The following is a 13,138-nucleotide window of genomic DNA, read 5'->3' on the forward strand; positions in this document are numbered from 1 at the left end:
GTAAGGATAAACCCACCAACTACAGGCCAGTCAGTTTAACCTCTGTAGTAGGGAAGCTTTTAGAAACGATAATCAGGGACAAAGTTAACAGTCACTTGGACAAGTGTGGATTAATTAAGGAAATCCAGCATGGATTTATTAAAGGCAAATCGTGCTTAACTAACTTGATCAAGTTTTTTGATGAGGTAACAGAGAGGGTTGATGAGGGCACTGCAGTTGATGTGATGTACATGGACTTCCAAAAGGCGTTTGATAAAGTGCCACATAATAGACTTGCCAGCAAAGTTGAAGCCCATGGAATAAAAGGGATAGTGGCAGCATGGTACGAAATTGGCTAAGTGACAGGAAACAGGGAGTAGTGGTGAACGGTTGTTTTTCGGACTGGAGGAAGGTATACAGTGGTGTTCCCCAGGGGTCGGTTCTAGGACCACTGCTTTTCTTGATATATATTAATGACTTGGACTTGGGTGTACAGGGCAGAATTTCAAAATGTGCAGATGACATAAAACTTGGAAGTATAGTGAACAGTGAGGAGGATATTGATCGACTTCAAGAAGGCATAGACAGGCTGGTGGAATGGGCGGACATGTGCCAGATGAAATTTAACGCAGAAAAGTGCGAAGTGATACATTTTGGTAGGAAGAACAAGGAGAGGCAATATAAACTAAAGGGTACAATCCTAAAGGGGGTGCATGAACAGAGAGACCTGGGGGTATATGTGCACAAATCATTGAAGGTGGCAGGGCAGGTTGAGAAAGCAGTTAAAAAAAGCATATGGGATCCTGGGCTTCATAAATAGAGGCATAGAGTACAAAAGGAAGTTATGATGAACCTTTATAAAACACTGGTTCAGTCTCAACTGGAGTATTGTGTCCAATTCTGGGCATTACACTTTAGGAAGTCTGTGAAGGCCTTAGAGAGGGTGCAGAAAAGATTTACGAGAATTATTCCAGGAATGAGGGACTTCAGTTACATGGATAGACTAGAGAAGCTGGGGTTGTACCCCTTAGAGCAGAGAAGGTTGAGAGGAGATTTGGTAGGTGTTTAAAATCATGAGGGGCCTAGACAGAGAGAAACTGTTCCCATTGGCAGAAGGGTCGAGAACCAGAGGACACAGATTTAAGGTGATTGGCAAAAGAACCAAAGGCGGCATGAGGAAAAACTTTTTTACACAGCGAGTGGTGAGGATCTGGAATGCACTGCCTGAAAGGGTGGTGGAGGCAGACTCAATCGTGGCTTTCAAAAAGGAATCGGATAAGTACCTGAAGGAAAAAGAATTGCAGGGCTACGGGGAAAGGGCAGGGGAGTGGGACTAGCTGAAGTGCTCTTGCAGAGAGCCGGAACGAGCTCAATGGGCCGAATGGCCTCCTCCTGTGCTGTAACCGTTCTATAATTCTATAGGTGGGAGATTTGAAAAATGTTTCCCCCTCCAACTACAAAAAGGGTGGAAGGAAGTTTATATCTAGAGCATGTGTCCACTCCTTTAATGAACGGTACAGCTGGAGGAAGTGCCGAGAGGTCTGAGATGCACATGACCAAACCCCGTCAGACCAAGGGGACAGTGATCAAACCGAAGGATTAAGATGAATATCTAAACATTCAAATATGTCTTGGATTTGAATGGGAGAACTCAAAGCAATGAAAGCTTCTCTCAGCCTGTGATTTGTGATAAGGAGTCAGTCCTCTAACACTTTCATTGTCTCTCTCACACGCACACATAATCTGATCAATACTTATGCAATTATTCACCATCTCACACAGTGATAACTGATCGCTAAGAGTTCAAACTCACTACACACTATTCAGGTTGGAGCATGATGCTACGAGTGATATAAGAACATAAGAATTAGGAGGAGTAGGCTATACAGCCCCTCGAGCCTGCTCCGCCATTCAATAAGCTCATGGCTGATAATCTACCTCAACTCCACTTTCCCGCCCAATTCCCATATCCTTTGATTCCCTTAGTATCCAAAAATTTATCAATCTCAGTCTTGAATACACTCAATGACTGAGCATCCACAGCCCTCTGGGGGAGAGAATTCCAAAGATTCACAACCCTCAGTGAAAAAATTTCTCATCTCAGTCCTAAATGGCCAACCCTTTATCCTGAGACTATGAGCCCTCGTTCTAGATTCTCCAGCCAGGGGGAAACAGCCTCTCAGCATCTACCCTGTCAAGCCCGCTAAGAATTTTATGTTTCAATGAGATCAACTCTCATTCTTCTAAACTCCAGAGAATATTAGTTAGTGTGATCGGGATGAAACTGAACTGTTTAGAATATCATTTTGATATAAAATCTTGCTTAGGGTGTTCACTTCCTGTCCGCAAACCATACTTTCTGTTGGCACAATTTTTGGTCACGCCTTCGTGTCGACATTTACCCTTGCAAATTGCTATGTCAACATGTCCCACTCAGTTTTGCTATGAGGTTATGCGGTGGGCCCCAAGCGGCTGAAGGCACGGCTGCCAATGCTGGGACAAAAGGAGGCATGTGCACAAGAGGTGAGTCAGAGGTTTGGAAATCTTGGGGTGAGGATTGTAGAGATGGAGGAGGTTATAGAGACAGGGACAAGTGAGGCCAGGGAGGGAATATTAAATCTGAGCTATTGAGGGATCAGAGGCCATTGTAGGTCAGTCAGGATGGGCTGATGGGCAAGCTGGACTTGATGCGGGGTAGGATACACACAGCCGAGGTTAACAGAGGGTGGATGATGGGAGGTCATCCAGGAGAGTACTAGAGTAATGGAGTCTGGAGGTTACAAAGGCAATAATGAGGGGCAAAGATGGGTGATGTTACAGAGGTGGAAAAAGGCTGTATTTATGTTGAAGCGGATATCGGGTCGGAAACTCAGGCTGGAACAGGATGCCGAGACTGCAAACAGTCTGGTTCAGCCTGAGACAGCGACCCGCAATCACTCTTAAAAACAGAAAGCAAACTACTGTATTTCATCGTGCCTTCTGACCTGCAGTCTAAAATTAGCAAGAAGCTTCCAATCTGCAAACCTCCATTACTAAAGAACAATTAAACCCTGACTGACCTCGCCATTGGTTTACTTAACAACAATCAATTCTCGTGGACTTAAGAGACACAGCTTCACTTCAGCAGCAGATTAATATATACAATGTAAAGCACAATAACACTCCTGGGACAGCACATTATTCAATTTACTGTGTATATTTTTGAAAATAATGCTGCTGGATATATTGTGCAATAAGACAAGAGGGCAATTATGACTTTGGGTCAATTAAGGCAATGTAAATGAAAATTGGCAGAGATGTATAATGGGCGGCTGAATCGATGCCGCCCATTTTATCACCCAAAGTCAAAATTACCCCCCAAGTGTGAGGAGGGGACATAATGCTCCTGTATATATTCTGTTGCCTGGGCCCCAAGCTCTGCAATTCCCTGTCTAAACCTCTCCGCCTCTCTTTCCTCCTTTAAGACCCTCCTTAAAACCGAACTCTTTGACCAAGCTTTTGGTCACCTGCCCTAATTTCTCCTAATGTGGCTCGATGTCAAATTTTTTGTCTTGTAATACTTCTGTGAAGCACCTTGGGATGTTTAAGTAAAGGGGAAAAGTTAAATATTTGGAATTCTGTTGGTTTAAGAAGAGTAAAACAAGGTTACACTGCAGTAGGAGTAAATTGGCACAGCAGGCAGTGGAAACCAGTTTTCTAACCAATCAGCAGGGGTGACTCATTTGGCTGTAAACAAACAAACAGTATAAAAAGACCAGTCCTAGTGCGAGCAAGCACTGAGTGCGAGTCATCAAAGAGTGCTGTGAGTTTGGGTAAGTGGGGTGTTAGGTGCTCTTTTCAAACTTTAACTCTGTGGGTTGTAGTTAATAAGGCCTTTCTGGTGCAGAGTGACTGTTGGTAAACCATTTAACTGGTGTAACTAGAGGGATTGATTTAATTTAAAACCAATTATTTAAAGGTGATACTAGCATCTAAAATCGGGCAGAGGGTGTACATAACGAACAATAAAAAATTTAATTAATTACATAGAATGGAGCAGGTGATGTGTTATTGTTGTGAGATGTGGGAGCCGGTGAACCCCATTGAGGCTCATGGTGATTACATCTGTGACAAGTGTCTGCTGCTACAGGAACTCCAGCTCCGTGTTGATGAGCTGGAGTCTGAGCTTCAGACACTGTGACACATCAGGGAGGGGGAGAAGTACCTGGACTCTGTATCAGGAGGTGGTCACACCTATGAAGTTAATTAATTCAGATGTAGCCCATGGTCAGGGACAGGATGGTGTGACGACGAGTGAGGCAGGTACGGGGATCGAGGAGGTAGAGCTGGAGGAGCCGCAGCCCTTGCTCTTGTCCAACAGGTTCGAGGTTCTTACTCCCTGTGGGGACGGGAGCAGGGACTGCAGGGAGGATGAGCAACCTGGCCACAGCACCGTGGAACGGGGGGCCATTCAAGAGGGGGGAGTAAATAGAAATGTTGTAGTGGTAGGGGATAGTATTATTAGGGGGATAGATAGAGTTCTCTGCAGCCGAGAGCGAGAGTCCCGAAGGCTGTGTTGCCTACCCGGTGCCAGGGTTAAGGACATCTCCTCTGGGCTGGAAAGAAACTTGCAGTGGGAGGGGGTGGATCCAGTTGTCGTGGTCCATGTTAGTACAAACGACGTAGATAGGACTAGGAAGCCGGTTCTGTTAAAGGAGTACGAGCAGCTAGGGGTCAAATTAAAAAACAGAACCTCAAGGGTAATAATCTCTGGATTATTACCTGAGCCACGAGCGAATTTGGCTAGGACAAATAAAATTAGAGAGTTAAATGCGTGGCTCAAAGACTGGTGTGGGAGAAATGGGTTTTGCTTCCTGGGACACTGGCACCAGTACTGGGGCAGGAGGGAGCTGTTCCGTTGGGATGGGCTTCACTTGGCCAGTGCTGGGACTGGAGTCCTGGCGGATCATATAACTAGGGCTGTAGAGAGGGCTTTAAACTAACTAGTGGGGGGGGGAGGTTCCTAGAGAGCAAATAATAAAAATGACAACAGAGAAGGTCATAGACTTAGGTAGCAGTGGGGAAGTTAAAAACCAGAGCGTGTCAGGAAGGGGCAGAAGGTATGGAGTAAAAGGTAAAGTAATAAAAAGGGCAAAAGCAGGAACTAAGTGTCACAAAACATATTTGAAAGTTCTCTATCTGAATGCACGTAGCATTCGTAACAAAATAGACGAGTTAATGGCACAAATAACTACATATGGGTATGATCTTGTGGCCATTACAGAAACATGGCTGCAGGGTGACAATGCCTGGGAATTAAACATACCAGGTTATTTAATACCAGGTTATTTAATGATCAGGAAGGACAGGCAGGAAGGAAGGGGAGGTGGGTTGGCTATGTTAATAAAGGAAGGAATCACTGTAATACAGAGAAATGATATTGGGTCAAAAGATCAGGATAATGAAACAGTTTGGGTGGAGGTAAGGAATAATAAGGGGAAAAAAAACACTAGTGGGCGTAGTCTATAGGCCTCCGAACAGTTGCAACTCTGTTGGACGGAGTATCAATCAGGAAATAGTTGAGGCTTGTAATAAGGGAACATCTATAATTATGGGGGATTTTAACTATCATATTAATTGGACAAATCAAATTGGGCAGGGCTGCCTTGAGGATGAGTTCATTGAGTGTATTAGGGATGGGTTTCTTGAGCAGTATGTAACTGAACCGACCAGGGGGCAAGCAACCTTAGATCTGGTCCTGTGTAACGAGACAGGATTAATTAAAAATGTCCTAGTAAAGGATCCCCTTGGAATGAGTGACCATAACATGGTTGAATTCCATATTCAATTAGAGGGTGAGAAGGTTGGATCTCAAACAAGCATGCTAAGCCTGAATAAAGGAGACTATGAAGGTATCAGAGCAGAATTCAGTAGAGTGGATTGGGAAAATAGATTAAAGGGTAAGACGATACGTGATCAGTGGTGTACATTTAAGGAGTTATTTTACAACTTCCAAAAAATATATATTCCACTGAGAAGAAAAGGGTGTAAAAGAAAAGATAGCCATCCGTGGCTAAGTAAAGAAATTAAGGATAGTATTTGACTAAAAACAAGGGCATATAAGGTAGCCAAATCTAGTGGGAGGATAGAGGATTGGGAAAACTTTAAAAGACAGCAAAAAATAACAAAAAAGATTGATTAAGAAAGGGAAGATAGATTATGAAAGTAAATTAGCAAAAAATATAAAAACAGATAGTAAGAGTTTTTATCTCTATATATATATAAAGCGGTACTTCTGTCATTCTGTCTGTCATCGCCTGTGCGTCTGTCGGGCTATGCGCTCGAAAGTTACAGGGCGTACCTACGCGCGCATTAACTCCAAAGAAAGCTTACGCTTCCAGTACGGTTTTAAGCGTATTTACTTTTCGGTCGGACGAAAATTGTTCGCGCCTTATGCAAAAAACCTTCAAAATTAAACTCATTATCTGCTAGCATTGATTGACTGACATCAAGGTTCCACCAATCCTGTTCCGTCACGATTGACCAATCCTACAGTACGGTCCCCTGATGGTTGGCCAATCGGTGTGTGTGTGGGCGGGACTATTCGTTTTCATCTCGGGGATGTGCCAGCCATTGTTTCACTACCAGCTCTGACTTCAGCTTCCAGCTCAAATGACTTCAGCTTCCAGCTAAAACTACTTTGAAAGTTAGTATCTCTTTTAAAAATAACATGAGATTTACCAAAAACGTTTTATAAGTACTTTCACTTTTCAAGCTTTTAAAAGGTAGACAGACAGGGACACAGACAGGGCCCTAAAGCCTGCCACTCGATTTAAAATGTTGCCCAGCACCAGATTCACAAAGGGACACAGACAGGGCCCCAAAGCCTGGCACTCGATTTAAACCGCCTGCCCCAAAACAGCCCTGGCAACGTCGGGCTCTCCAGCTAGTAGTTATATAAAAAGAAAAAGGGTGGCTAAAGTAAATGTTGGTCCCTTAGAGGATGAGACCGGGAAATTAATGGTGGGAAATATGGAGATGGCAAAAACACAATGAATATTTTGTATCAGTCTTTACAGTAGAGGACACTAAGAATATCCCAATACTGGACAAACAGGGGGCTATGGGGGGGGGGGGGGGGGGAGGAGCTAAACACGATCAAAATCACTAAGGAAGTGGTACTCGGTAAAATAATGGGACTCAAGGCGGATAAATCACCTGGACCTGATGCCTTACATCCTAGGGTCTTGAGGGAAGTGGCGGTAGGGATTGTGGATGCATTGGTAATAATTTTCCAAAACTCCCTGGACTCAGCAAAGGTCCTGGCAGACTGGAAAACTGCTAATGTAACACCCTTATTTAAAAAGGGCAGTAGACAGAAGGCTGGAAACTATAGACCGGTTAGCCTAACATCTGTGGTAGGTAAAATTTTGGAGTCCATTATTAAGGAGACAGTAACAGGACATTTGGATAATCATCATTTAATAGGACAAAGTCAGCATGGTTTTATGAAGGGGAAGTCATGTTTGACAAATTTGCTGGAGTTCTTTGAGGAAGTAACATATAGGGTGGATAAAGGGGAACCAGTGGACGTAGTGTATTTAGACTTCCAAAAGGCATTTGACAAGGTGCCACACAGAAGATTATTGCTTAAGATAAAAAATCACGGGATTGGGGGTAATATTCTGGCATGGATAGAGGATTGGCTATCTAACAGAAGGCAGAGAGTTGGGATAAATGGTTCATTCTCAGACTGGCAATCAGTAACTAGTGGTGTTCCGCAGGGGTCAGTGCTGGGTCCCCAACTCTTTACAATCTATATTAACGATTTGGAGGAGGGGACCGAGTGTAACATATCAAAGTTTGCAGATGATACTAAGATGGGAGGGAAAGTAGTGAGTGAGGAGGACATAAAAAACCTGCAAGGGGACATAGACAGGCTAAGTAAGTGGGCAGAGATTTGGCAGATGGAATACAATACTGGAAAGTGTGAGGTTATGCACTTTGGCAGGAAAAATCGTAGAGTTATTATCTTAATGGCATGAAACTGGAAAGTACTGAAGTACAAAGGGATCTGGGGGTCCTGGTGCACGAAACTCAAAAGGTTAGTATGCAGGTGCAGCAAGTGATTAAGAAGGCCAATGGAATGTTGGCTTTCATTGCTAGGGGGATGGAATATAAAAATAGGGAGGTATTGCTTCAGTTGTACAAGGTATTAGTGAGGCCGCACCTGGAATACTGCATACAGTTTTGGTGTCCATACTTAAGAAAAGACATACTTGCTCTCGAGTCAGTACAAAGAAGGTTCACTCGGTTATCACAGAATCACAGAAACCCCACAGTGCAGATAGAGGCCATTTCGGCCCATCGAGTCTGCACCGACATATCCCACCCGATCCCCGTAACCCCTACATATCCCACCCTATCCCTGTAACCCCACGTATTTAATCCCCCTAACACTAAGGGTCAATTTATCATAGCCAATCAACCTAACCCGCACATCTTTGGACAGTACAAAGAAGATTCACTCGGTTAATCCCGGGGATGAGGGGATGGACATATGAGGAGAGGTTGAGTAGATTGGGACTCTACTCATTGGAGTTCAGAAGAATGAGAGGCGATCTTATTGAAACATATAAGATTGTGAAGGGGTTGGATCGGGTGGATGCGGAGAGGATGTTCCCGATGATGGGTGAAACTAGAACTAGGGGGCATAGTCTTAGAATAAGGGGCTGCTCTTTCAAAACTGAGATGAGGAGGAACTACTTCACTCAGAGGGTGGTAGGTCCATGGAATATGCTGCCCCAAAAAGCTGTAGAAGCTACATCATTACATAAATTTAAAACAGAAATAGACAGTTTCCTAGAAGTAAAGGGAATTAAGGGTTACGGGGAGCGGGCAGGAATTTGGACATGAGTCTAGGTTCGGATCGGACATGGCCGTGTGGGTAGTGGAGCGGGCCCAGGGGCCGTGTAGCCTGATCCTGCTCCTATTTCGTGTGTCCAATTCTGTTAGATTCAGGAGATGGTTCTGTGATAGTAGATTGGTGGTTAGGATCAGATCAGCCATGATCTTATTGAATGGCGGAGCAGGCTCGAGGGGCCGATTGGCCTACTCCTGCTCCTATTTCTTATGTTCTTATGTTTTACTACATTAAAGGCGCTATATAAATACAAGTTGTTGTTGTATATAATATAAAAAGGTAGAAAAGGCTAATAAACATTCCTATCAAGAATTAACATGTAACTAATAAAATAAAGCTATTATAATCTTACCATATTTCATATAGTGCAGTAAAATGCCAATAGAGAAATATTTCTTGTTTATAAATCTTAGATCAGATTTTGGATTGTGCATTTTTAATGTGTACTCAACACTGTCTATGTAACATTGAAAATTGTTGCTGTCACAATCCGAAGCTTCTGCCTTCATCCTGAATGATGATGAGTCACTCTGTATTCCAGACATGTATTGGCAACCTCCTGGAGGCAAGATGTGGAAACAAATGTCTTGCATGTCATTTAAAGCAAAGGACTCCCTGAGGAGGGGAAGGTCCTTTTGCAACACTTCACTGCCAACCTTCAATCTTTATGCTAACAAGGGCATTTTCAGCTAACTGTCAAATACCATTGACAGAATTTGATTGCCTGCCTCAGATGATCGATTCTCATGCTCTCAAGCAAAAAGACACCCCAAGGATTTGAGAGAAAGCAAGACGCTGACCAACGTTTCTGCTCCTTCTTCCTTCACAGACTCTCCAACTGCAGGTAATGCTTTGTTGACTGCGGCACTGCATTGGTTGGACATGTTAATATTCCTTGGTCTCTTCCGTTTCAACACCATTCACAGTTTGTGTGTGTCGCCTATTTTTTCTTCCTATGTGCAGTACTTGCCCAATAAATCAAGGTCCAACTGGTTTTGGGAGGGGCCGTTTCTGATGCCAGTGCTTCCCGTCACCAGATATGTGTGCAGCGCAGTGTAGAAAGTGATGCTCCCATCTCTTCCAAAGCCACACAGACCAATTATACAACCCTGCCTGATTTTCCTTTCTATCGACTTCAATTGGAAGGAAAATCAGTCGGGTTGTAGAACGGGCAGCTGATCCACTATCGCCCATTTTACACCCTGCCGAAGATGAAATGTCCGCCCCTTGTCTGATTCTACTCTTTTGAACATAGGAACAGGAGTCGGCCATCGAGCCTGTTCCGCCATTCAATTATGTATCTCAACTCCACTTACCCACCTTAAGCTCCACATCTCTCAATATCTTCACCTAACAAAAATGTATCAATCTTAGTTCTAAATTTTTAATTGACGTAGCCTCAACAGCTGTTTGGCGCAGGGTGGTGGGGGGGGGGGGGGGGAAAGAGAGGAGAGAGTGGGGGGGGGGGGGGTGGGGGGTGGGGGGAGAAAGAGTTCCAGATATCCACTACCCTTTGTGTGAAGAAGTGCTTCCTGACATCACCCTCAATGGCCTGGCTCTAATTTTAAGGCTCTGCCCCCTTGTTCTGGACTCCCCCATAGTTTCTCTTTATCTACCCTACCATATCCTTTAATTATCTTAAGCACCTCAATTAGATCACTCCTTAATCTTCTATACTCAAGGGAATACAACCCTAGTCTATGCAACCTGTCCTCATAATTTAACCTGTTTAGCCCCGGTATCATTCTGAAGACTGAACAGAGGTGGTCAACCCATCGGTTTCCCACAAGGCTGTGGCTGAAAGCAACACTACAAGATTTACTTGCACTGAAGTCAAGTTTTCCCAACTATGCCAAGGACACAAGAGGCCAGTATAGAATACAAGCAGTGAATCATCACACACCATTTCTTCTGCGTGTGGTCATTTCTCCCAGATAGCATCATCACACAGATGGGAGTCTGCCCCTTTTATGGTAAATTAAACACAAAAGTTATTCATTTACGATGGAGAATTTACCAACGTCCTACTGATATGTCACCAGGAAAACAACTGGCGGTAATCTAGCTAGGGAGTTCAGATACCAGGAAACTCTTTGATTATCCGGCACCAACGGGACCGGCGTGGTGCCGGTTTATCAAAAAGTCCGGATTACAGAGAGGTATAGTTTAAAAGGTACGAGAGCTCCGTACACAGCAACAAATCCAGGCTTCCCTGTTGCTTAGCAACATATGCAGGAACTCTGGCCACAGACCAAGTGTCCCTGTAAGTGCAGACCCCCAGTTACACAGCCACAGATCCAGGAACTGCCACTAATATGAAGTAAAACTTATCTGAACCTACTCCTGAATTTTGCCGGTTAACAGAGGTTTCCAGTTATTTAGGTGCTGGTTAAGAGAGTTTCCGTGAGACTATTTCATTGCACTCAATCAACTCCCAAACAATCGGTAGCAAAGATATTCAAGTCGTTAAGAATCATCACTGCAGGTTTTGAGAAATAATGTGGCACTAGTTACCATGCCAAGCACATCTTAGAATTCATTTACTCATTACTGAATTTTTTTTTTTACCCAGGCTATGAACAGACATCCCAGAGACCTGGGTTGAAGTCCAGATCAGCCTGCTGGCTGAAAAGGTTCCTTTCTCTGCTGTTTCTAAGGGTCCGCTGTGAACTAAGTGTGAGCAGTGACAATCCAGGTGATGGAGAGGAGGAAGAGCTACTTGTATTTTATAGTGTCTTTAATGTCAAAAACTACCCCAAGGCCCTTAACACAAAACTGTCCCTAATTTGGTGCCAAATTGGCAATCTAACCCAGAGGGACCTTATTTGTTGGTCCCAAGTGTAACAGCAACACATTTTAATCAAAAAAAGAATTTAGGAGATTATTTACAGGCAAAATGCAACACTGTGTCAAAATGTATCAAACTGCATGTTACATAATTGTGACAAGAATGGAGCAAGGCTCAGATCCTCAAATAAAAAAGACTGGTCAGGCATTTCAGCATGATGACAATGCCCACCTTTCTTAACCAATATGAAACTAATTCTACACGCAAGATACTATCAAACCGCCTCAATACTGAGTGACACTGAAGTACTACGAGTTAATGAACAATTTAATATCTTTATTATAGATCCTGTACTTTGGCATTATTCCTCAACTCTTTCTTTCATAGCAAAGCTGTCACCATACAGCGAGATAGATATTCAAGTAAAACTTAATACATAGTGTGTTAAGTGGAATTACATTTTTCCCCTGCACACTGTAAGGAATGAGAAACTTCACCCATGCCAGTTCTGGAAGTCTGGGTGTGTTATTCTGTGCTAAAACTAATGCAAAACTAAGTATGAACTTACAACAATGACAGGCAGGAAAAGATCAGCTGCTCTATTAAGCCTGCCCTATACTCATGATGCCTGGAACACCATGACTAGACACTTCCTATTCCCTGCCCCCGCCCACTACCCTCAGGTGATCGAAACAAGTCCAGGATGTCACATTGACTATGCGGACGTTAACGGTTCATCCACCTACCTTTTAAATGATGTGCTCTCTGCCCCAGCCAAGAACCGGTCCAGCTCCCTTTTGAAGGCGTGCAAAAAGAAAAGAAGACTTGCATTTATATAGCACCTTTCACCACATCAAGACGTCCCAAAGCGCTTTACAGTCCATGAAGTACTTTTCAAGTGCAGTCACTGCTCGGCAGCCAAAATGCACACAGCAAAGTCCCACAAACAGCAATGTGTTAATGATGAGATAATCTGTTTCAGTAGTGGTGGTTGAGGGATAAATATTGGCCAGGACACCAGGGAAAACTCCCTTGCTCTTCTTTGAAATAGTGCCATGGGATCTTTTATGTCCACCTGAGAGAGAGCAGACGTGGCCTCGGTTTAACATCTCATCTGAAAAACAGCACCTCCGACAGTGCAGCACTCCCTCAGCACCGCACTGGAGTATCAGCCTGGGTTATGTGCTCAAGTCTCTGGAGTGGGACTTGAACCCACAACCTTCTGACTCAGAGGAGAGAGTGCTACCCACTGAGCCACGGCTGACAGAGTCAACAGGCAATGAAATGGAGAATACTCCATGCCTGTTCTGCGCACTGTCAGTGAGTAAGCTTGCAGCATCACTGTGTCAGTGGGAGAGGCCTTAGGGATGCAGGCAGTGAGCAGAATTGGAGCATCTTACAGGAATGCTGCCATTAATCCATTAAGTCCACAAACCAAGATTCATTAAAGGCTAGTTTTGATGCGCTTA

The 13,138-nt window shown here is 43.9% G+C and overlaps 1 protein-coding gene and 1 long non-coding RNA gene across 7 annotated transcripts in view; one reads left to right on the plus strand and one right to left on the minus strand.

Moving 5' to 3' along the window:
• The window catches only part of LOC147104527 (oxysterol-binding protein 2-like), a 461,946-nt gene that overhangs the window by 66,080 nt on the left and 382,728 nt on the right, over positions 1-13,138 (minus strand). For 4 of the 6 annotated variants that reach the window (XM_085961902.1, XM_085961900.1, XM_085961899.1 and 1 more), the window contains one exon: positions 12,416-12,463. The exons of the other annotated variants lie outside the window; for them this stretch is intronic. In XM_085961902.1, the coding sequence (XP_085818028.1) occupies positions 12,416-12,463 (48 nt within the window). The remainder of the gene's footprint in view (positions 1-12,415; positions 12,464-13,138) is intronic. 6 annotated transcript variants of the gene reach the window in all.
• Positions 6,275-12,647, plus strand: LOC147104528 (uncharacterized). The gene is made up of 3 exons (XR_015072358.1): positions 6,275-6,664; positions 9,423-9,725; positions 11,454-12,647. It is a non-coding gene; the product is annotated as an uncharacterized LOC147104528 (long non-coding RNA).

This window comes from Somniosus microcephalus, chromosome 19 (assembly GCF_052327205.1).
Source record: "Somniosus microcephalus isolate GS21.2 chromosome 19, FLI_Smic_1.0, whole genome shotgun sequence".
In the NCBI taxonomy this organism is placed as follows: Eukaryota; Metazoa; Chordata; class Chondrichthyes; order Squaliformes; family Somniosidae; genus Somniosus; species Somniosus microcephalus.